This window comes from Oncorhynchus kisutch, unplaced genomic scaffold (assembly GCF_002021735.2).
Source record: "Oncorhynchus kisutch isolate 150728-3 unplaced genomic scaffold, Okis_V2 scaffold805, whole genome shotgun sequence".
NCBI classification, from domain to species: Eukaryota; Metazoa; Chordata; class Actinopteri; order Salmoniformes; family Salmonidae; genus Oncorhynchus; species Oncorhynchus kisutch.
In genome coordinates, this window is record NW_022262750.1 from 21,082 (window position 1) to 46,268 (window position 25,187).

At 39.5% G+C, this 25,187-nt stretch overlaps 2 protein-coding genes across 2 annotated transcripts; both read left to right on the top strand.

Annotated features, from left to right (window-relative positions):
* The first annotated feature begins 2,004 nt into the window (after positions 1-2,004).
* On the top strand, positions 2,005-9,925 carry LOC116362177 (gastrula zinc finger protein XlCGF17.1-like). Its single transcript, XM_031816482.1, has 2 exons — positions 2,005-2,086; positions 5,302-9,925. Exons 1-2 carry the CDS (start codon positions 2,005-2,007, stop codon positions 6,336-6,338), a joined length of 1,119 nt encoding a protein of 372 aa, XP_031672342.1. The 3' UTR covers positions 6,339-9,925.
* Positions 9,926-17,250: 7,325 nt separating this feature from the next.
* LOC116352861 (gastrula zinc finger protein XlCGF17.1-like) lies at positions 17,251-23,886 on the top strand. Its single transcript, XM_031816490.1, has 3 exons — positions 17,251-17,371; positions 19,494-19,742; positions 20,648-23,886. Exons 2-3 carry the CDS (start codon positions 19,640-19,642, stop codon positions 21,625-21,627), a joined length of 1,083 nt encoding a protein of 360 aa, XP_031672350.1. The 5' UTR covers positions 17,251-17,371; positions 19,494-19,639; the 3' UTR covers positions 21,628-23,886.
* The last annotated feature ends 1,301 nt before the right edge of the window (positions 23,887-25,187 follow it).

The window sequence follows — 25,187 nt, forward strand, 5'->3', positions numbered from 1 at the left end:
TTAATAAACAGAGTCCCAGCATACAAATGATCAGTTCTTTATTCAGAGAGCTCTGCCCTCTCAAGTTCAGAGCCCATCTTTTATAAACACATCAGTCGAGAACCCCACCCCGCTTTAGGATGGCTGTATTGTTCCACTGTACACTTACATTGTTTATCATATTCTGCAACATGTTTCATGATAGACAAGCCTAACAGTTTCTCCACTCCGGGTGGGGACAGAATGTCCTGTAAGGAACACAATGTTCTAATTCTATCCTGCCAACGCTGCACATATTACCAACGTATAGTCTTATGTGTCTGATGGATTTCACACAGTGATACAGTTTCAGGGTGAAATATCTTAGTCATTACTTTCAACACACAAATTCTTGTATCACCCTTGTGATGTTGAGTGGAGGATGATATAGCTCATCATTTTCACCACTTTTGCCTCTTATTAGTTTTTGACTCCTACCCAGTTTTAGAATAGTTTGATTCCCCTTCCCATACAGTCTACTGAAATGAATACATACACTACCGTTGAAAAGTTTAGGGTCACTTAGAAATGTCCTTGTTTTTGAAAGAAAAGTATGTTTTTTTGTCCATTAAAATAACCTCAAATTGACCATTAATACAGTGTAGACGTTGTTAATGTTGTAAATGACTTGTAGCTGGAAACGGATAATTTTTTTAAATGGAATATCTACATAGGTGTACAGAGGCCCATTATCAGCAACCATCACTCCTATGATCCAAATGCATGTTGTGTTAGAAAGGGCTAATTGATCATTACAAAACCCTTTTGCAATTATGTTAGCACAGCTGAAAACTGTGGTGCTGATAAAAGAAGCAATAAAACGGTCCTTTTTTAGACTAGTTGAGTATCTGGGTCATTTGTCGGTTCGATTACAGGCTCAAAATGGCCAAAAACAAAGACCTTTCTTCTGAAAGTCATCAGTATATTCTTGTTCTGAGAAATGAAGGCTATTCCATGTGAGAAATTTCCAAGAAACTGAAGATCTCGTGCAGTTCTGTGTACTACTCCCTTCACAGAACAGTGCAAACTGGCTCTAACCAGAATATAAAGAGGAGTGGGAGGCCCCTGTGCACAACTGGGCAAGAGGTCAATAATTTTAGTGTCTAGTTTGAGCTGTTCTGTGAAGAGAGTAGTACACAGCATTGTACGAGATCTTCAGCCGTTTCCAGCTACAATAGTAATTTACAACATTAACAATGTCTACACTGTATTTCTGATCACTTTGACATTATTTGATTGGACAAAAAAATTGCTATTCTTTAAAAAACATGGACATTTGTAACTTTAGAATTTATTCATTTATTTCACCACTAATGGTAGTGTATTTAAAAAAATATACATTTTTTTAACCTTTATTTAACTTTCTTAGTATACTGGTTATTGTCCGGAATTTCCGATGACTGACGTGCCCAAAGTAAACTGCCCAGAAGCTAAGATATGCATATACTTGGTAGCATTGGATAGAAAACACCCTGAAGTTTCTAAAACTAAAAATAATGTCTGTGGGTATAACAGAACTGATATGACAGGCGAAAACCTTGAGTAAAATCCATCCGGAATTTTTATTTCTTGAGGTCACAGAATTTTTCAATGCTTGCCTATGGGATATTCAAATTGATAGGACCCAGATTGCAGTTCCTTTGGCTTCCACTAGATGTCAAGTGTTTAGAAAGGGTTTCATGCTTGTTTTTTGAAAAATGAGTATTTGTAGTTTTTCCAAGATGTCCCCTGTTAGAAAAGTAGTCATGTTGCGCGCATCAATGAGAGTGCGCTCTTCGTTATTTATCTTTGCTATTGAACACACTATTCTCCGTCTTAAATATGATTGTTTATTTACATATTAGAATACCTGAGGATTAATTGGAAACTTCGTTTGACTTTTTTGGACGATCTTTACCGGTAACCTTTAGGATTGGTTTGTGTGCATGTTGAACGAGTGACCTACTGAATCAAGCACGACATCTAAACTGATACTTTTGGGATATAATGAAGGATATTATCGAACAAAACAACCATTCATTGTGTAGCTGGGACCGTTGGGATTGCAATCAGAGTAAGATCTTCAAAGGTAAGTGATTTATTTAATTGCTGTCTGTGATTTTGTGACGCCTGTGCTGGTTGAAAAAGTATTTTGACGTGGGGAGCTGTCCTCAGATAATTGCATGGTATGCTTTCTCCGTAAAGCCTTTTTCAAATCTGACAACGCAGTTGGATTAACAAGAAGCTTTTAAATTATGTCAGACACTTCTATTTTCATGAATGTTTAATATTCCGATTTTTGTATTTTGAATTTCGCGCTCTGCAATTTCACCGGATGTTGTCGTAGGTGTCCTGCTAGCGTTTGGACATAGGCAAGTCAGTTAAGAACAAATTCTTATTTTCAATGACGGCCTAGGAACATTGGGTTAACTGCCTTGTTCAGGGGCAGAATGACAGATTTTTACCTTTTCAGCTCGGGGATTCGATCTTGCAACCTTTCGGTTGCTCTAACCACTAGGCTACCTGTCACCTGGGTATGGCCAGAAGAGGACTGGTCACCACTCTGAGCCTGGTTCCTCTCTCGGTTTCTTCCTAGGTTCCTGCTTTCTAGGGAGTTTTTTTGTGGCCACTGTGCTTCTACATCTGCATTGCTTGCTCTTTGGGGATTTTAGGTTGGGTTTCTGTTAACCTCTCTGGGAAAAAGCAAAAAGCAGAAATATCGATAAAATTAATCACCTACCTTTGATGATCTTCATCAGATGACACTCCTAGGACATCATGTTACACAACATGTTACACATCATGTTACACATGTATGTTTTGTTCGGTAAAGTTCATATTTATATCCAACAATCTGAGTTTACATAGGAGCGTTACGTTCAGTAGTTCCATAACATCCGGTGATTTTTGCACAAAGCCACATCAATGACAGAAATGCTCATAATAAATGTTGATGAAAATACAAGAATTATGCACGGAATTATAGATACACTTCTCCTTAATGCAACCGCTGTGTCCGATTTAAAAAAAACTTTACCAAAAAAGCATAATCTGAGTACGGCGCTCAGACAACAAAATCAAGCCAAACAAATGTCCGCCATGTTGGAGTCGAGAGATGTCAGAATAACATGATAAATATTCACTTACCTTTGATGATCTTCATCAGAATGCACTCCCAGGAATCCCAGGTCCACAATAAGTGCTTGTTCTGTTCGATAATGTACATCATTTATTTCAAAATAGCTCCTTTTGTTGGCGCGTTCAGTACACAATCTAAACTCACCAAGCGTGTTCACTAGTTTCAGACGAAAAGTCAAAAAAAGTTCCGTTACAGTCCATAGCAACATGTTAAACGATGTTTAGAATCAATCTTTAGGGCGTTTTCAACATAAGTCTTCATTAATGTTCCAACCGGACAATTCCTTTGTCTGTACAAATGAAGTGGAACGTAGCTATCTTTCACGTGAGCGCGCCAGACCGAGGCTGTGGCACTCTGCCAGACCACTCACTCATAGAGCCCTTATGAGCCCCTCCTTTAGAGTAGAATCCTCAAAACAGGTTCTAAATACTGTTGACATCTAGTGGAAGCCTTGGGAAGTGAAAAATAATTAACATCACACGGTATCTTCAATAGGAGCTGAGTTGAATAACTACAAACCTCAGATTTCCCACTTCCTACAAGCTACCCAATACTGCCCCCTACCCCAAAGAAGTTAACTTCACTAGGGTAGGGGGCGGCATTTGGAATTTTAACTTAAACTGCCTGCTACTTGGGCCCATAAGCTAGGATATGCATATAATTAGTCGATTTGGATAGAAAACACTGTTAAATAATGTTAAAATAATGTCTGAGTATAACAGAACTGATATGGCAGGCGAAAACCCAAGGAAAATCCAACCAGGAAGTACTATTATTTTGAAAGGCAGTTTTTCCATTGAAAGCCTATCCACCATACAAAGACTTAGGACCCAGTGGAAATCTGTCTTCCTCAACATGTGACCAGTCTTTAGGCATTGTTTCAGATCTCTATGGCTTCCTCAACACGTGACCAGTCTTTAGGCATTGTTTCAGGCTTTTACTCTGAAAAATGAGGGAGATACACCGCTTTCAATGAGAGGACAGTGGAAATTTCCATCCATATGAGCCAGGCACGTGATCGGGAGCGCGCATTTCTTGTTTACCTTTTTCCATTGACGAAGCTTTTGTCCGGTTGAAATATTATTGATTATTTATGACAAAAGCAACCTGAAGATTGATTTTAAACATCGTTTGACATGTTTCTACTATCTTTTATTGTGTTTTTTGACTTTTCGAGAGTGCTTATTGTGCCTTTGGATTTCTGAACTAAACGCACCAACAAAACGGAGGTATTTGGACATCAAGATGAACTTTATCGAAGAAAACAAACATTTGTTGTCTAACATGGAGACCTGGGAGTGCCACCAGATGAAGATCATCAAAAGTAAGTGATTAATTTTAATGCTATTTCTGACTTTTGTGAAGCTCTCCTTAGTTGGAAAATGGCTGTGTGGGTTTCTGTGTCTAGTCGCTGAACTAACATAATCGCAGAGTGTGCTTTCACCGTAAAGCCTTTTTGAAATCTGACACAGCGGTTGCATTAAGGAGAGGTTTATCTGTATTCGTATGTTTAACACTTGTATCTTTTATCAATGTTTATGATGAGTATTTCTGATGTGGCTCTCTTTACTTTCACCGGATGTTTGTTTGAGACAATGCAATTCTGAACACAACATACCAATTTCAAATGAGGTTTTTGGACATAAAGATTAACCTTATCGAACAAAACACACATTTATTGTGTAACATGAAGTCCTGTGAGTGCCATCTGATGAAGATCATCAAAGGTTAGTGATTAATTTAATCGCTATTTCTGACTTTTATGAGACCTCTCCTTGGCTGGAAAATGACTGTATGGTTTTCTGTGACTAGGTGCTGACCTAACATAATCGTTTGGTGTGCTTTCGCCGTAAAGCCTATTTGAAATCGAACACTGTGGCTGGATTTACAAGAAGTTTATCTTTAAAATGGTGTAAAATAATTTTAATTATGGGATTTGAACCAGACAGGTTAAGCACTTTGTGACAACTACTGATGTAAAAAGGGCTTCATAAAATACATTTGATTAACATGTAAAGCACACCAACTGACTGTTTTTTCTGATGTTCACACAGGATACCATGTTGAGACATTCTCCACATCCAGAGAGCAACAGCAGGAAGATCAGAGAGCTAAGAGGTCTCACCACTGCCCACATTGTGAAGAGATTTTCCCATTTCTATCAAAGCTAAAAATACACCTAAAAATACACACAGGAGAGAAGCCTTACTCCTGCTCTGACTGTGGAAAATGTTTTAAAACATTAGGTTATATAAAGGTTCACCAGAGAACACACACAGGAGAGAAGCCTTACGTCTGCTCTGACTGTGGAAAATGCTTCACAATATCAACTCATCTAAAAGCTCATCAGAGAACACACACAGGAGAGAAGCCTTACGTCTGCTCTGACTGTGGTATATGTTTTAAAACATTAGGTTATATAAAGGTTCACCAGAGAACACACACAGGAGAGAAGCCTTTCTTCTGCTCTGACTGTGGGGCGAGTTTCTCTCAGCTGGGCACCTTAAAAACACACCAACGTATACACACAGGAGTGAAGCCTTATTCCTGCTCTGACTGTGGAAAATGCTTCAAAACATCAAATGAGCTAAAAGTTCACCAGAGAACACACACAGGAGAGAAGCCTTACTTCTGCTCTGACTGTGGAAACTGTTTTCGAACATTATATGAGATACAAGTTCATCAGAGAACACACACAGGAGAGAAGCCTTACGTCTGCTCTGACTGTGTAAAGTGCTTCAAAACATCAAATGAGCTAAAAGTTCACCAGAGAACACACACAGGAGAGAAGCCTTATTCCTGCTCTGACTGTGGAAAATGTTTTCGAACATTATATGAGATAAAAGTTCACCAGAAAACACACACAGGAGAGATGCCTTATTCCTGCTCTGACTGTGGAAAACGTTTTAAAACATCAAATGAGCTAAAGGTTCATCAGAGAACACACACAGGAGAGAAGCCTTTCTTCTGCTCTGACTGTGGGGCGAGTTTCTCTCAGCTGGGCACCTTAAAAACACACCAACGTATACACACAGGAGCGAAGCCTTATTCCTGCTCTGACTGTGGAAAATATTTTAAAACATCAAATGAGCTAAAAGTACATCAGAGAACACACACAGGAGAGAAGCCTTACGTCTGCTCTGACTGTGGGAAGAGTTTCTCTCACCAGGGCAACTTAAAAACACACCAACGTATACATTAACTTCATGTGGGTACCTGGGACGGTTGCCTCCCACCTGGTCAACATCCGGTGAAATTGCAGAGTGACCAATTCAAATTGAATTACTATAAATATTTACATTTCATGAAATCACAAGTGTAATACATCAAAATAAAGCTTAACTTGTTGTTAATCTAGCCGCCATGTCAGATTTCAAAAAGGCTTTAAGGCGAAAGCAAACCATGCGATTATCTGAGGACGGCGCTCAGCACACAAAACATTACATACAGTTACCAGCCAAGTAGACTAGTCACGAAAGTCAGAAATATGATGATCTTCATATGGTTGCACTCACAACACTCCCAGTTACACAATAAATGTTCATTTTGTTCGATAAAGTCCCTCTTTATATCTTGAAACCTCCATTTTGTTGGCACATTTTGTTCTGTAATCCAATGGCTCAAATGCGGTCACAAGAGCAGACGCAAATTCCAAATAGTATCCGTAAAGTTTGTAGAAACATGTAAAACGATGTTTATAATCAATCCTCAGGTTGTTTTTAGCCTAAATAATCGATAATATTTCAACTGGCAACAGCGTCGTCAATATAGAAGAAAAACAAGAAAGGTGCTCTCTGCAGGACCCAGCCCTGGGGACATCCCACTATCCACTGACTCAATGTGGTCATTCTCCCTCATTTTTCAGAATACAAGCCTGAAACAATGTCTAAAGACTGTTCACATCTAGTGTTAGCCATAGGGAACGGAATCTGGGTCTTATCCCTTTAAATGGTGGATAGGCTTTCATTGGAAAAACAGCCATTTCAAAATAATGGCACTTCCTGGATGGATTTTCCTCATGTTTTTGCCTGCCTTTTCAGTTCTGTTATACTCACAGACAATATTTTTTAAGTTTTAGAAACTTTGGAGTGTTGTCTTTCCAATTCTACTAATTGTATGCATTTCCTAGCTTCTGGTCCTTCTGGAACGCTTTTAATCTGGAGGTGAAAATAGTGACCCCTACCCTAGTGAGGTTAAGGAGAAAAGCCTCATCGGTTCTCTGACCAGCTAAGAATAAAGTCACTCCATCACTTAATTCTCATCTCATAAAAGAAGTTGTAATTGGATCAAATGAAGAAAGCGGAGAACACTGTAATCCTATTGGTTCTCACTGTGAGAGAACTGTGCAGAGGAAAGGGAGCGTTATAGAATGTTAGCCTCTCTTTACTGATCAGTGTGCACCTTGTCAGTTTTGGTGTGTTTTGTTGGCTTCTACTGTAAAGATTTGCACTTGGTGTTGAATACCCTCTGTTATTCTTCTCATTTTGAAAACAAACACTAGTCTGCCAATTAACGTTACTTTATCTGTGGGTGGTACTGCTTCCCTCTCAGCCTGGCCTGACTCTGTCTTTAGGGAGAGTTTCAACTTGGCAGTTTACACGTAGGAGAGAAGCCTTACTCCTGCTCTGTGGAAGGGTGGGCGTGTAAACTCAAACGTCATGCCAGAGGTTGAGTGTTTGAATCTCATCACGGGAGGACTTTAGCATTTTAGCTAATTACCAACTTGGCAACTACTTACTACTTCTTAGCTATTACTTAGCATGTTAGCTACCCATTCTCCTAAACCCATTTAACTCTATCTTAAACCCCTCACACCTAACCAAGGTAACGTCAGCAACAACAAATTGGAATTCGTAACATATCATACATATTACAAGTTCGTAACATATTGTATGAATAGCAATGCGTAAAATAACATACGAATTGTAATTCTTAACATACGATACGTCCTACAAGTCGTATTATACTGAACAACAATCTAAACGTAACAATTTCAAAGATTTACAGTTTGTATAAGGAAATCAGTCAATTGAAATAAATGAGGCCCTAATCTATGTTAGGTTACATTACATTGGACCTCCAATATAAACTAAACATGTAAAGTGTTGGTTTCATGAGCTGAAATAAAAAGATCCAGCACAAAAAGCTAATGTCTCTCAAATGTTGTGCACAACTTTGTTTATATATACTGTTAGTGAGCATTTCAGCCTTTGTCAAGATAATCCATCCACCTGACAGGTGTGGCATATCAAGATGCTGATAAAACAGCATGGTCATTACACAGGTGCACCTTGTGCTGGGGGACAATAAAAGGCCACACAACACAATATCACAGATGTCTCAAGTTCAGGGAATGTGCAATTCTCATGATGACTGCAGGAATGTCCACCAGAGCTGTTGCCAGAGAACTCAATATTTATATCTCTACCATTAGCCACCTCTAACGTCCTTTTAGAGAATTTGGCAGTACATCCAACCGGCCTCACAACTGCAGATCACATGTAACCATGGCAGCCCAGGACCTCTTCACCTGCAGGATTGTCTGAGGTGGTGGGGGGAGGGGCAGAGTAGTATTTCTATCTGTAATCAGATGGCTCCCAAGTGGGCCTATGCCTTCCCAAGTCCCACCCATGGCTGAGCCCCTGCCCTGTCATGTGAAATCCATACTAAATGGAGTGGCACGGATGTTTTTGTAATATATAATACGTTTTGCTCTGAGACCAGGTTGTCCCTCTGCAGTATTCTGTGGGAAGGAGCTAGTAGACACTTTTTTTTATTGAACCTTTATTTAACTAGGCAAGTCAGTTAAGAACAAAATCTTATTTACAATGATGGCCTAGGAACAGTGGGTTAACTGCCTTGTTCAGAGGCAGAACAACAGATTTTTACCTTGTCAGCTCGGGGATTTGATCTAGCAACCTTTTGGTTACTGGCCCAATGCTCTAACCACAAGTCTACCTTCCGCCCCAAACATGTATCTGATAGAGATGGTGTGATGATCACTTTTCACCACTAGTTTGGGGGGGGGGGTTTACAACTTTATTTAATGATACACAGTTTATGAAATAAATACATGTGTTTATTAATTGTCTTTAAAACTAGATGAGTTATTTTAGTTACTGATCATGAATGTGTTTGGATAACTGCATTGATGCAAACTTTATTGATCTGCCAATGAAAAATAAAGTTACATGAATATGTACTGGTCAACCTCTTCTTCTCTTTAGTATTCAGTTCTTCATATTAGATCTGACAGTATGAATGGTTCTTATGGTTGTATTCAGTTCTTCATATTAGATCTGACAGTATGAATGGTTCTTATGGTTGTATTCAGTTCTTCATATTAGATCTGACAGTATGAATGGTTCTTATGGTTGTATTCAGTTCTTCATATTAGATCTGACAGTATGAATGGTTCTTATGGGCTGAGTGCCTGGAGTGTTTTTGTATGACTACAGTCAGGAGTTCTCTCTGACCCTGTGACTTCACCAGCACATTAAGTACATTCGTCTTAAGATAGCCAGGTGAGACAACCACATGTCACAGTAAACACATTTCTCCTCAATTAGTCATTGTCACATTATTATTATTATTATTTGTGGGTTTTTTTAGGGGGGGGGGGGGTACTCTTTAAAGACGTAGGTGTTTCAGACCATTTCGGGCAGTTGGGCAGAGACTCTGCTTCACTGACATCAGAGGGATAAAGTGTGAAAAAAATGATCTGTTTGCAAACAATGTAAAAAAAAACATTTATAATTGAGTTATTAATAAAGCCACATTCAAAAATGGTCTCTATCTTGTTTTCTTGAGTAAGGCAGCTCCAAAATGCAGGTCTTTCAGCCTAGCTCATTGTCTTCTGTGGAGGTGGGTTAAGCCAGCAGAAAATAGAGCGTTTGTGCCGTGATTGGCTCAGTGTTCTGTCATTCATGTGGACAATACGTCACTACCAAGTCTAATCGTAGAACTTGAAAATTCAAGCCCCTTGGGTGCTGCCATAGAGTTACATCATAAGTGCCCATCCAAGAAGGCTCTAGGTCATTGTCCACAGATAAAATAACTTCAAATCATGTGATATCTACAGTCGCTTTGATTGGACTTATCATGTCAACATCATACTTGCAACATCATCATGAATCAAGTCGACAGTCTACTGGCAAATCCTTTTTAATCTTTGTCATATGAAGAGAAATAATGAGAAATTATAGATAAAACGTATCGGTGCTCATCGGCCATTGGACATAAACATTACACAACAAATTGCAAATTCAACCATGAGTGGTTTGGAAGGGATCAGTGGCTAACTGCAAGCATCGCAAAGCAATCATTAGCCTGCTATTCAGTGGAGTGGCTCTGTGGTCTCAAGTCTAAGATTAAGGGGCTCTTTTCCTAGTTTAAAATTGTAAACATTCAACATTGGCCATGCTGTCGATGAAGCTTGATTTGTGCCGTGTTCAAAACAACTTAACTCGGTACTTCAAAATCTGACTGGAGTGAGTTCAATTCAACTGGGAACTCGGGGAAAACAAGCTACGACTGAGAAAATACGTTTTGAACTCATCCAACTTGGAATTGTAAATTGGGAACTCTTTCTTAGCTATGACCTGAAGATCACTGATGTCATCATTTTGTCCCCTGAGAAAAAAAATTCTTTTTTTCAATGACGGCCTAGGAACAGTGGGTTAACTGCCTGTTCAGGGGCAGAACGACAGATTTTGTACCTTGTCAGCTCGGGGATTTGAACTTGCAACCTTCCGGTTACTAGTCCAACGCTCTAACCACTAGGCTACGCTGCCGCCCCTTATTGACGAAGTTTGATGAAAAAATATGCCCACAAATTACTGCCGCGCCACCTTCCTGTTCAAGTGAGCACAGCACAACAAGGTGAGTCCAAAAATTTCTTGGATGCTGCTGCATAAACTATGTAATATGCCAGGGAGATGTGTATACTGTAGCTAAGAAAGTAATACTAAGTGTATGTTGTGTAGTAAGATGTTAGTAGCCCATGTGCCTCACCCTAATAATTTGGTCTATTTTCACCTCTTCATTTTGCACACGTTGCCTATAACCTGTTTTAGAGAAATGTAATAATTGAATAATGTAAGGTTTTCATTGTCTGCTTACATGCCCCTTTATTTATCCTACGGTTCTGACTTGGCGTACAAGGAGAACACTGTAAGAACGGCCCATGTTCTGAATTATGTTGCTGTACATTTCAAAAGTGCTGAACAAATAGTTACATTGACTACGTCCGTCCTAGCTCGCTCATTAATGGCTTAATCGAAATTACGGTTTGCCTCTTATCCGTCGTCCCCTTATGCCATAGTTTGTACATCTCAATTGTCAGTAGAAACCACATTTGTTTAAGCAAGTCAGCCATGTTACTTTAAAAAACAGTAAATGAGGCTGAATGAACTTTTTCGTTGCCAGACAAGGCTCCGCTGATAGCCAGGTGTAATAGTGGTAAGTTGTTGGGACTATGCTGTTCAGTCAGCTTTATGTAAGAGTTTGTGGGCACCTTTTCTCACCGTTTTTGTGCATTTCATGTATTGTTTAGTAATGTGTTGTGTAGTGGATTTACATCCCACTTTTTTAGTTCATCTTTATTTGACTGGTCAAGTCAGTTTAAGAACAAACAAGGAACTGATCAAAAGCAGAGGAAGGGAGTTTAAAGGGACCAAATTCAGTCTCAATGACCAACTTCTAAGGGAGATCAACAAACGTCGTAAGAGACTGTATCCGGTACAAAGACAACAAAGGAAGGATGGTAGGCGTGGCTTTATCAATGTGGACAAACTCTTTATAGATGGACAGCTATTCCCAGACAGCTCCATAATACCATGGCAGTACTAAGCTCTAAAGGGACTTCAGGTTACGAGAAAAAAATAGAAGGTATGGGAACTGTGAAATTATCTGAACACACACGTACTGAAATTACATGCTTGCTTGCACATACGGACTTATACAAACACACACACACACACAGCCGATCTCGCTCTCCTCTCTCTCTTTTCTCATCTCTTCTCTCCCTTTCTCTCTATTGTTAACTGTTTTATAATTTAATGTGCTTATTGTTTGTCTATCTTTTATGTATTTGTCTACAAGTTTATATGTTTACAACAAGCAAGGGGAAGATATCAGAATAGGGACATTGGGGAATAATAACATATTGTATGGAATACATTTGTACTGTAGTGGAGTCGTCTCTAGAGTAATGCAAGGTCTCTTTCATGATCATGTGAAACGTCAATTGCTATGGAAATGCTGGGATATGTTTTTCAATTATGTTAAAGGTCGTTATGATGCTACTATGATGGTGATACGATATGGATTACAATTATCATCATGAATATCAAGGCAATACGCACTTCATGTTACACACATAGACACCCAACTATGCAAATTGGCAGAGTTATTATTAATTTGGACATTACAGATTATAGTCTTACTCTTATACAGACATCGTACACACTCTCACTATATCCCATCCAATATCATACACATCAACCTACTCAGATTTGCCACACACATAATATCTTGTCTCAATTTTCTAACATCTGTGGCATTGGCTCACAGGCAAGGGAATAAAACACATATTGATAGAACCTATTTCTTGAATTCTAAATGTCAGACATTTGAAAGCTCTAGTTTTGACCTTCATAATACCTCTGATGGCAGAAACTTTACAAGCACTAATTATGGTCAATTATGACTGAGAATAGTATCTAGTTATGGTAAGGGGTGAAATCAGTATAGCCAGTTATAATTGTAATGGTTTAGCAGATTATTAAAAGAGATGAGTCTTTACATGGCTAAAAGAAAAGGAATATAACATATACTGTTTACAGGAAAGTCACTCTGCATCCTTAGATGAAGCTGCGTGGAAAAGGGAATGGGGAAAGGGTGTGATGATATTATTTAACAATCATTTCCATCTGAATGTGCAAATAGTCAGGAAAAGGGAATTTTGAATATGAAAGTGGACGAAGAAGAGATTTGGCTCATTAATTTATATGGTCCCCATTAGGATGATCAACACTTCTTTGAAAACATTTATACCAATTTATTGAACTTATAGGCAACAAATGATCTAATCATTATGGTAGGAGACTATAACAGTGTTAAGTTCTTAAGTACCTCAATGGACCATAAAGCTAATCACTCTACAAACGCTCATCACCGTGCCCTTAAGGAAATCAGAAATATTATGGACACATTAGAAATAGTGGATATTTGGAGACTAAAAAACCCCGACCTAGTGAGATATACATGGAGGAGACTTAATCAAGCTAGTCGTCTTGACTACTTTCTTGTCTCTTTCTCTCTTGCATCAAAGGTTAAAAAAGTTTTAATAGGAGACAGAATGCGATCGGATCATCATCTAATTGGCCTTCACATAACTCTTATAGATTTTCCACGTGGACGTGGATATTGGCAATTTAATCACAGTTTACTGGAGGACAACTTATTTTTAACTAAGACAAAATAATTTATAACTGATTTTTTTCTAGTATAATATAGGTTCAGGAAATCCCCTTATTGTTTGGTATACCTTTAAATGTGTCACGATTGTCGTATGAAGCAGACCAAAGCGCAGCGTGGTATGTGTTCATTATGATTTTTTAATTAAAGAAAGCACTGGACACTGAATACAAACTATACAATACAATTAACGAATAACGACCGTGAAGCTATAATGAGAACTGTGCTGACACAAGCAACTAACATAGATGTCACGCCCTGGTCTAAGTATTTTGTGTTTTTCTTCATGTATTGGGTCAGGCCAGGGTGTGGCATGGAGTTTTTGTATTGTGGTGTGTTTTGTCTTGGGGTTTTGGTGTGTATATATTTGGGATTGTAGCTAGCGGGGTTTTCTAGCAAGGTCTATGGCTGTCTGGAGTGATTCTCAATCAGAGGCAGGTGCTTATCGTTTTCTCTGATTGGGAACCATATTTAGGCAGCCATATTCTTTGAGTTTGTCGTGGGTGATTGTCCTTAGTGTCCTATGTGTACTCTTTGTTAGTTTGCACCAGATAGGCTGTTTCGGTTTTGTTTATTGTTTTTTGTAAGTTCGTGTTTTCTTTGTTGTATTAAACATGGATCGCAATCGACACGCTGCGTTTTGGTCCGATCCTTGTTCTACCTCTTCGTCAGAGGAGGATATAGAAGAAAACCGTAACAATAGACAATCACCCACAACCCACAATGACAAAACAGGCTACCTAAATATGGTTCCCAATCAGAGACAATGACTAACACCTGCCTCTGATTGAGAACCATATCAGGCCAAACACAGAAACAGACAAACTAGACATCCAACATAGAATGCCCACTCAGATCACACCCTGGACGATACATTGTAGATAATATACGACAACTACTAGAAATAATAGAACATTTTATTCTATTATTCATTTTATTTTTAAATGTCTCGAATTTGGTAATTCTCTTATAAAATGGGTAAAAAAATAATGTAGAGCAACATCAGGTGTAAAATAGTAAATAATAGCTACTCCTCAGAGATTTTTGAATTGTCAGGAGGAGTTAAACAAGGGTGTCCGCTGTCACCATATCTATTCGTTATGTCCATCGAAATGCTAGCTATTAAAATCAGATCCAATAACAACATGATTAGAAAACCTTAAAGGTTTTAAATGTATTTTTATTTATTTTCTTCTGCATTGTTGTTTGCTGTTTTCTTCTGTCTTTTCCTTTTGTTTCTTTAGTTCATTCTCTTGGTTGTTGGTGCATTGGGCTGTTCTTGGAGGTAGGGAATGGAATTAATTGTATTTTTTATTTATTCCTGGGGGGGACTGGGGGAGGGGTCTCGAATGGTTGAGGGACAGCTATTGGAGAACTGTGGGGGGGGGGGGGTCTTGGCGGGTTTGGGTTCACGTTTTTTGGCCTGGTGGTAGATCGGTCAACATACCCTTGAGCAGGGCATCAACAACGGCTCAGCTGCGAAGTGGTAGGCCACACAAGCTCACAGAATGGGATTGCCAAGTGCTAAAGCGCGTAGCTTGTAAAAATCGTCTGTCCTCGGTTGCAACTACCGAGTTCAAAACTGCCTCTGGAAGCAATGCCAGAACTGTTCATCAGGGGCTTCATGAAATGAGTTTCCATAGCCAAGCAGCCGCACACAAGCTTAAGATCACCATGTGCAATGCCAAGTGTCGGCTGGAATGGTGTAAAGCCCACCGCCATTGGCGTTCTCTGGAGTGAGCAATCAGGCTTCATCATCTGACAGTCTAATGGATGAATCTGGGTTTGGCGGATCGTTAACTGTCCGAATGCATAGTGCCAACTGTAAAGTTTGGTGGAGGAGGCATAATGGTCTGGAGCTTTTTTTCATGGTTTGGGCCCCTTAGTTCCAGTGAAGGGAAATCTAATTTCTACAACATACAATGACATTCTAGACGATACTGTGGCAACAGTTTGGGGAAGGCCCTTTCCTGTTTCAGCATGACAATGCCACCGTGCACAAAGGGAGGTCCAAACAGAAATGTTTTGTCGAGATCGGTGTGGAAGAACTTGACTGGCCTGCACAGAGCCCTGACCTCAATCCCATCGAACACCTTTGGGATGAATTGGAATGGCAACTGCGAGTCAGGCCTAATCGCCCAACATCCGTGCCCGACCTCACTAATGCTCTTGTGGCTGAATGGAAGGAAGTCCCAATAGCAATGTTCCTATATCTAGTGGAAAGCTTTCCCAGAAGAGTGGAGGCTGTTTTAGCAGCAAAGGAAGGACCAACTCCATATTAATGCCCATGATTTTGGAATGAGATGATGATGAGCAAGTGTCCACATACTTTAGGTAATGTACTGAATTTTACAACGGAGGCATTACAAGGAATCTTGTCGATGAATGTTCCATTCACACAGGCAGCCTATGTTGGGATGTGATTTGGATTATTACTGAAGGAGGGAGGTAGGGATTTTTTAATTTTTTATTTGTTGCATTCCTCCCCTTTCACACAATGGATATTTAGAAAATTGTATTTGTACCCCTTTTTCGTGGTATCCAATTAGTAGTTAGTCTTTTTCCATCGCTGCAACTCCTGAAAGGTCAAAAGCCTTGCATCCTCCAAAACACAACCCAACCAAGCCGCACTGCTTCTTGATGCAATGCCCGCTTAACCCGGAGTCCAGCCGCACCAATGTGTCAGATGAAACACCAATGGAACAAGAACATCCCTGCCGGCCAAACCCTCCCCTGACCCGGACGACACTGGGCCAATTGTGCGCCGCCCCATGGGTCTCCCGGTCGTGGCTGGCTGTGACAGAGCCTGGACACAAACCAGGATGTCTAAGGCACAGCCTTAGACCACTGCGCCACTCGGGAGGCCTGATATTTACATGTTTTATTCACTACCGGTGAAGTCTGCCATAAAACATTGAAGGAGAAGAAGAACCAGCACTAAAAGTGCTGTTAGGATATATAAGTTATCCTGTACGAGCTTTTGTGCTGAAAACATAACGTTATTACAGGTGTCAAGGTTATGGGCATGTGGCAGCAGTGTGTAGGAGGGAGGTTCCTGGGTGTGAGAAGTGTGCAGAAGGGCATGAGACAAAGGAATGTGTAACATTGGGGAAAGTAGTGGAATGTGTTAATTGTAGGGGTTCCCATGGGGCTGGGGATCAGAAATGACCCCTGCGAGAGACGCAGGTTGAGTTTTCCAGGGTTAATGTAGTGCAGAAGTTGTCATATGCTGAGGCAGTGAAGAAAGTAGAGGAAGATGGTCAAGGGGGAGGGATTATGAGAGGAGTGGTGTGAGTGATATATTTTTCAGTAAGATTGGATTTTTGGCATTTATAGCAATGGTTATCAACTGTACTGAAGGGATGGAATGTAGGTCGCAGAAAACTGAGGTGATGGTGGCAGCTGCAGAGAGGTATTTGTGTGTGTGAGACTTGACATCAAAAGAGTCACAGGGTGTGTTAAATGGTGGTGTCCCATCCATTCAGGATGTTAGCCTGAGGGAAGACTAAATAGATTGAAATAGTGGAATAGGGTGGTGTATTTTAATTTATTTAAATTTGTGAGTGTAGATAGTAGCGTATTTGTTTATTTTTCCAAGCGAAGTATTAATTAACGAGTTGTACTCCAGTCTAGTAGGTGGCGGTAATGCAACATGCATTGGATGCCAACCGCCGTTAAACCTCACAGAAGAAGAAATACTAGAACTGAGCTGTGAAGACGATAGCTTTTGTATCCGTTTCAAATGCATTACTACAGGTATGTAATAGCACGTTTACACTTTATAATATCGAAAGAACATGTCATAACATGTTAGGTAGCAAATCCGTCAATGTATTGTCACGTTTGCTGAAGGTTTTATGACGTTATTGTTGTGTCAAACCGAGTGAGTGATAAGTCACATCGTTAGAGACTGGGTTTGTCTGAGTGAATGAATATACATTACTTCGTCAAGATACATTCATAAAGAATCCATGTATTTGAGTTTTCGGAGTTCGTTTTACATGTTAGTTATTGTTTTGTTGTGTAATGTGTTTCTTACGAGCTGATAAAATGGCGGCGGCAACTCTGTCTGAGTCAATGGACTTCAGTCAGGCAGTGAGGGAGCTTCAGAGAGACATTTTCACAGTTGCTCTACTGTTTTGAAGCTGAATGTAATGATTATCAGTTTTCTACATGTGTACTAATATTCAGACACATTCAGTTGTTTCTATCTTATCTATATTTGTTACTATGGTGTGAATGATAAATACAGTCGTTTTTTTTGCGAGCTAAATCACATTTTATTGGTCACACGCGCCAAATACAATGTGTAAACTTTGAAACGCTTCCTTCCAATAATATATAGTTAATAAATATAACAACTGGCAGACTCTACAGTGAAACGCTTCCTTCCAATAATACATAGTTAATAAATAAAGGGAAATATTTTCTAAATAAAGAAAGTAATAGTAGCACAAGGAGTACCAGTACAGAGTCAATGTGCAGGGTGGTAATACAGGATCTATGTGCAGGGTGGTAATACAGGATCTATGTACAGGGTGGTAATACAGGATCTATGTACAGGGTGGTAATACAGGATCTATGTGCAGGGTGGTAATACAGGATCAATATACAGGGTGGTAATACAGGATCAATGTACAGACAGAGATCTCTGTCCTCCATCCCTATCTCTGTCTTCTCTCCCTATTGTCGTGGTAATTTCCTTTATTACTAAACATTGAGAGAGCAAACCACACACAAGTCAGAGTTATATTATAAAGTCCATCTTTAATTATATGAGCTTCACCATAGCCCTATGACTCTCAGATCAATTCAGTGTCTATAAATGAACTCTCTGAGAGTGCTTACAAAACAATTCTTAGTATCATTTATAGCCAAGACACACCCTTCTCAACTCGCATGACGAATAACAGTTATTAGGAACATTACAAAGGAAGACTTTTACTGGAGAGAGTAAATAGCCAGAAGGCATTAGCTATAACTTATTGTTCAGTTTGCTCTCTTAGACGAGGTTCTACTTCTCATTCTTGGTACTTCATATTACCAAACCATTACCTCATCCAATGGCATATATCAGTTGTCAATTCTAGATACTCCCATCTCAAATACAACCTCTTCTGGACAAGCTCACAGAGAGTAGTGAGCCTCTGGGTCATATACTAGGTCAAGATAAGTTTCGACATAAGAGGGGACATACAATGGTTCCAGACACTGCCATACTACTCCTCCCAATATGGGAAAAGTAGGGAGTGACTGGTGTACAGATATTGTGGAGCCCTTCACATGGTTTAACAGATACCCTCACATATGAAGACAAGCCTGACCTCTCCCCTCTCTGGGCCCCAAGTGACTTTCCCCTGGAGAAGAGAGAGGAAAATGCAACTGCCAACAGTATTATCCAAAAGAAGACATTCTAATGACAAATATCTCACATAAGCATTATTATGCAAATAAAACATCTTATTTATCAATGTTACGTAACTAATTGTGATTCTGCTACGACACTATCTCTGTCCTCCATCCCTCTCCGTTGGACGGTAGCTGGGGACGGCCAAAGGCCAAAATAACACTATATAATACAGTGAATATTAATCAGGAAAATAGTACATAGTGCTGCCTGAAACATACTGTAACCTTGAACTAAATGGTTTTTGAGTCATTTATTTTAATGTAGGGAATCTACTATAGATTAAGTGCACTTATGTTGTGCAATTTTAAAGTGTGCACTTTGTCTAGTGTGAATTAATGTTTTGTTGTCAGTGATTAGTTACCTGATAAATGGAAATGACAGAAATTAACAAGAAAACATTATAATATATTTTGTTATAATAAAGAAGTTATAATAACTTTTTGTGTCCGTTTCTCATTATATCTACAGGACGACTTGAATTAAGTCTGAGGCCGGTAACATCAACAGTGAGGACAAACCCAGCCTGCCACTCTCCTTCCACACTGTGTCCAAACCTACAGTCACTGGGTCCTGATTGTGACAGTGGAGTCCAGTTTGCACTGCAGGATCCAGAGATGGCATCAGTGAAGCTGGAAGACTGCAGTCAAACACTGGAACTGAATGTCAACATTAAAGATGAAGAAGAGGAGGAGAAGATTGGAACATCTGTTTCTCATGGTAAGAGCAGGTTCTATCTAACTAAGTTTGTTGTTGGTTCCAACTTTCCACTGTGTATGAAAAGTTTCAGTAGAACTGTTTCAATCAGAAGGTAGATGTTATTTCATGCTAGTAGGATGTTATTTCATGTGTTTTATTCACTGGGCTGTCTGGAGTGTTCAGAGACTAAAGAAGTGAAGTAGTAAAGTTCTATGATATGGCTGTGTAGTGACTAACTCTTGTGATAGTGAGTGGAGGATGATATGGCTGTGTAGTTACTAACTCTTGTGATAGTGAGTGGAGGATGATATGGCTGTGTAGTTACTAACCCTTGTGATAGTGAGTGGAGGATGATATGGCTGTGTAGTTACTAACCCTTGTGATAGTGAGTGGAGGATGATATGGCTGTGTAGTTACTAACCCTTGTGATAGTGAGTGGAGGATGATATGAAATGAGTCTGTGTAGTTACTAACCCTTGTGATAGTGAGTGGAGGATGATATGAAATGAGTCTGTAGTTACTAACCCTTGTGATAGTGAGTGGAGGATGATATGGCTCATAGTTTTTGAATTTCGCCCCTTTTTAGTTTTTGACTCTTACCCAGTTTTAGAATAGTTTTATTCCCGTTCTGTAATTGTACAGCCGACTTACATGAATTCATATGTCACCCGGTACAGCCAGGAGAGGACTGGCCACCCCTCAGAGCCTGGTTCCTCTTTAGGTTTGTTCCGAGGTTCCTACCATTCTAGCAAGTTTTTTGTGGCCACTGTGCTTCTCGATCTGCATAGGTTGCTCTTTGGTGTTTTAGGCTGGGTTTCTGTAGAACACTTGGACAAACTGCTGATGTAAGAAGGGCTACCTAATATACATTTGATTGACATGTATATCACACCAACTGACTGGTTCTTCTGATGTTGTTCACACAGGAGACCACGTTGAGACATTCCCTGCATCCAGACAACAACAGCAGGAAGATCACAGAGCTAAGAGGTCTCACCACTGCCCACATTGTGTGGAGATTTTTCCATTTCTATCAAAGCTAAAAGTACACCTAAAAATACACACAGGAGAGAAGCCTTACTCCTGCTCTGACTGTGGGGTGAGATTCTCTCGACTGGATACCTTAAAAACACACCAACGTATACATACAGGAGAGAAGCCTTATTCCTGCTCTGACTGTGGGGAGAGATTCTCTCAAATGAGCAGCTTAAAAGCACACAAACAAGTACATACTGGAGAGAAGCCTTACTCCTGCTCTGATTGTGGGAAGTGTTTCTCCCGATCGGATACCTTGAAATCACATGAACGTATACATACAGGAGAGAAGCCTTACTCCTGCTCTGACTGTGGAAAAAGTTTCTCCCGATTGGATAACTTAAAATCACATGAACGTGTACATACAGGAGAGAAACCTTACTCCTGCCCTGACTGTGTAAAATGCTTTAAAACATCAACTGAGCTAAAAGTACATCAGAGAACACACACAGGAGAGAGGCGTTACTACTGCTCTGACTGTGCAAAATGTTTTAAAACATCAACTGAGCTAAAACTTCATCAGAGAACACATACAGGAGAGAAGCCTTACTTCTGCTCTGACTGTGGAAAGAGTTTCTCCAGATTGGATACCTTAAAAACACATGAACGTATACATACAGGAGAAAACCCTTACTCCTGCTCTGACTGTGTAAAATGCTTCAAAACATCAACTGAGCTCAAAGTTCATCAGAAAACACACACAGGAGAGAAGCCTTATTACTGCTCAGTCTGTGGAAAATGTTTTAAAACATCAAATGAGCTAAAAGTTCACCAGAGAACACACACAGGAGAGAAGCCTTACGTCTGCTCTAACTGTGGGAAGAGTTTCTCTCACCAGAGCAACTTAAAAACACACCAACGTATACATTAACTTCATGTGGGTACCTGGGACGGTTGCGTCCCACCTGGTCAACATCGGTGAAATTGCAGAGTGACCGATTCAAATTTAATTACTATAAATATTTACATTTCATGAAATCACAAGTGTAATACATCAAAATAATGGCACTTCCTGGATGGATTTTCCTCATGTTTTTGCCTGCCTTTTCAGTTCTGTTATACTCACAGACAATATTTTTAAGTTTTAGAAACTTTGGAGTGTTGTCTTTCAAATTCTACTAATTGTATGCATTTCCTAGCTTCTGGTCCTGAGTAGCAGGCAGTTTACTTTGGGAACGCTTTTAATCTGGAGGTGAAAATAGTGACCCCTACCCTAGTGAGGTTAAGGAGAAGAGCCTCATCAGTTCTCTGACCAGCTAAGAATAAAGTCACTCCATCACTTAATTCTCATCTCATAAAATAAGTTGTAACGTTGAATTGGATCAAATGAAGAAAGCGGAGAACACTGTAATCCTATTGGTTCTCACTGTGAGAGAACTGTGCAGAGGAAAGGGAGCGTTATAGAATGTTAGCCTCTCTTTACTTTACCAATCAGTGTGCACCTTGTCAGTTTTAGTGTGTTTTGTTTTGTTAGCTTCTACTGTAAAGATTTGCACTTGGTGTTGAATACCCTCTGTTATTCTTCTCATTTTGAAATAAAACAGTCTGCCAATTGACTGGGTGGTACTGCTTCCCTCTCAGTCTGCTCTGTCTCTGTCTGTGGGGAGAGTTTCAACTGGGCAGCTTAAAAACACACCAACGTTTACACGTAGGAGAGAAGCCTTACTCCTGCTCTGTGGAAGGATGGGCGTGTAACTCAAACGTCATGCCAAAGGTTGAGTTTTTGAATCTCATCACAGAGAATTTTAGCTAATTAGCAACTTTGCAACTACTTACTAATTTTTAGCTATGTCAGCATGTTAGCTAACCTTTCCCCTAAAACCATTTAACCCCTCACCCCTAACCTAGCTAACGTTGGCAACAACAAATTGGAATTCGTAACATATCTTACATATTACAAGTTCGTAACATATTGTATGAATAGCAATGCGTAAAATAACATATGAATTGTAATTCTTAACATACGATACATCCTTCAAGTCGTATTGTACTGAACAACAATCTAAACGTAACAATTTCAAAGATTTACAGTTTGTGTAAGGAAATCAGTCAATAAAAATAAATGAGGCCCTAATCTATGGATATTATATGACTGGGCAGAGGCTCAGCCATGGGTGGGACTTGGGAGGTCATAGCCCCACTTGGGAGCCAGGTCCAGCCAATCAGAATGAGTTTTTCCCCACAAAAGGTCTTTATTACAGACAGAAATACTACTCAGCCCCCCTCAGACAATCCTGCAGGTGAAGAGGTCCTGGGCTGCCGTGGTTACATGTGATCTGCAGTTGTGAGGCCAGTTGGATGTACTGCCAAATTCTCTAAAAGGACATTAGAGGTGTCTTATGGTAGAGATGTAAATATTGAGTTCTCTGGCAACAGCTCTGGTGGACATTCCTGCAGTCATCATGAGAAATGCACATTCCCTGAACTTGAGACATCTGTGACATTGTGTTGTGTGGCATTTTATTGTCCCCAACACAAGGTACACCTGTGTAATGATCATGCTGTTTTATCAGCTTCTTGATAATCTATACCTGACAGGTGTGGCATATCTTGACAAAGGCTAAAATGCTCACTAACAGGGACATAAACAATTTTGTGGAACGTAACATACTAAATGGAGTGGCACGGATGTTTTTGTAACATAAAATACATTTTGCTCTGAGACCAGGTTGTCCCTCGGAAGGAGTTAGTAGACGCTTAAAAAAAATGTTTGAACCTTTATTGAACTAGGCAAGTCAGTTAAGAACAAATTCTTATTTACAATGATGGCCTAGGAACAGTGGATTAACTGCCTTGTTCAGAGGTAGAACAACAGATTTTTACCTTGTCAGCTCAGGGATTCAATCAAGCAACCTTTTGGTTACTGACCCAACGCTCTAACCACTAGGCTACCTTCCGCCCCTAACATGTATCAGATAGAGATTATCACTTTTCACCACTAGTTTGGGGGGGGGGTGTTTTACAACTTTATTTAATGATACACAGTTTATGAAATGAATACGTGTGTTTATTAATTGTCTTTAAAACTAGATTAGTTATTTTAGTTACTGATCATGAATGTGTTTGGAAAACTGCATTGAAGCAAACTTTATTGATCTGCCAATGAAAAATAAAGTTACATGAATATGTACTGGTCAACCTCTTCTTCTCTTTAGTATTCAGTTCTTCATATTAGATCTGACAGTATGAATGGTTCTTATGGTTGTATTCAGTACTTCCTATTAGATCTGACAGTATGAATGGTTCTAAATGGTTGTATTCAGCTCTTCATATTAGATCTGACACTATGAATGGTTCTTATGGGCTGAGTGCCTGGAGTGTTTTTGTATGACTACAGTCAGGAGTTCTCTCTGACCCTGTGATGTCACCAGCACATTAAGAACATTCATCTTGAGATAGCCAGGTGAGACAACCACATATCACAGTAAATACATTTCTCCTCAATTAGTCAGTGTAAGTAGGACAAGTGTCACATTATTAATATTACTTTTTTTGGGGGGGATACTCTTTAAAGACGTAGGATTTCAGACCTTTTCGGGCAGATGGGCAGGGACTCTGCTGTTGTTATTAAAGCCGCATACAGACATGGTCTCTCTTTTTGTTTTCTTGAGTAAGGCAGCTCCAAAATGCAGGCGTTTCAGCCAGCTCAGTGCTTTCTGTGGAGGTGGGGCAATCCCGCAGAAAATACGGACATTTGCGACGTGATTGGCTCAGTGTCCTGTCATTCATTGGGACAAGACGTCACTACTAAGTCTAAGGGTAGAACTTGAAGATTCAAGCCCCTTGGGTGCTGCCATAGAGTTACATTATAAGTGCCCATCCAAGAAAGCTCAAGGTCATTGTCCACAGATAAAATGACAAATCATGTGATATTGTTAGTGGAATTCTAAATTCCTCTGTATTATTTCCCAATCAGAATTATTACTCTGTCAATGCATTCTAAAGGGATTGTAAGACCCAATATTTTTATAAGAAATGGACAGAGCCCCGGTCTTAAGTCAGGTAACAGCATTTAATTCAAGAGAGTACTGGTTACATACACATTTTACCACAAGTTATAAACTGAAAATGACATCAGCGTTTATTAAATGTTCTATCTCTTTCCTGACACCGGTAGAGAGGCCCTATTAGTTCTCGAGCCTTCCCTCCTCTCCTAAAGCCAAGGTCAGTCAGTGTAGATAGTTCATTCATTTGTACAAAAGAACAGACCGTCATTTTTACCGTCATTTTTACTTTGATTAAATATTATACATTCAAATCTACATCTAATTTTATCAAACATAAAAAATAAAAATATGAACAAACTTATAACTAACCTTATTATAAAGGTTTATCAGATGTATCATACGAATAGACTTATAAGTAACCTTATTATAAAGGTTTATCAGATTCTTCACCCATCATTAATCAAATCTAACCTTAAAACCAACT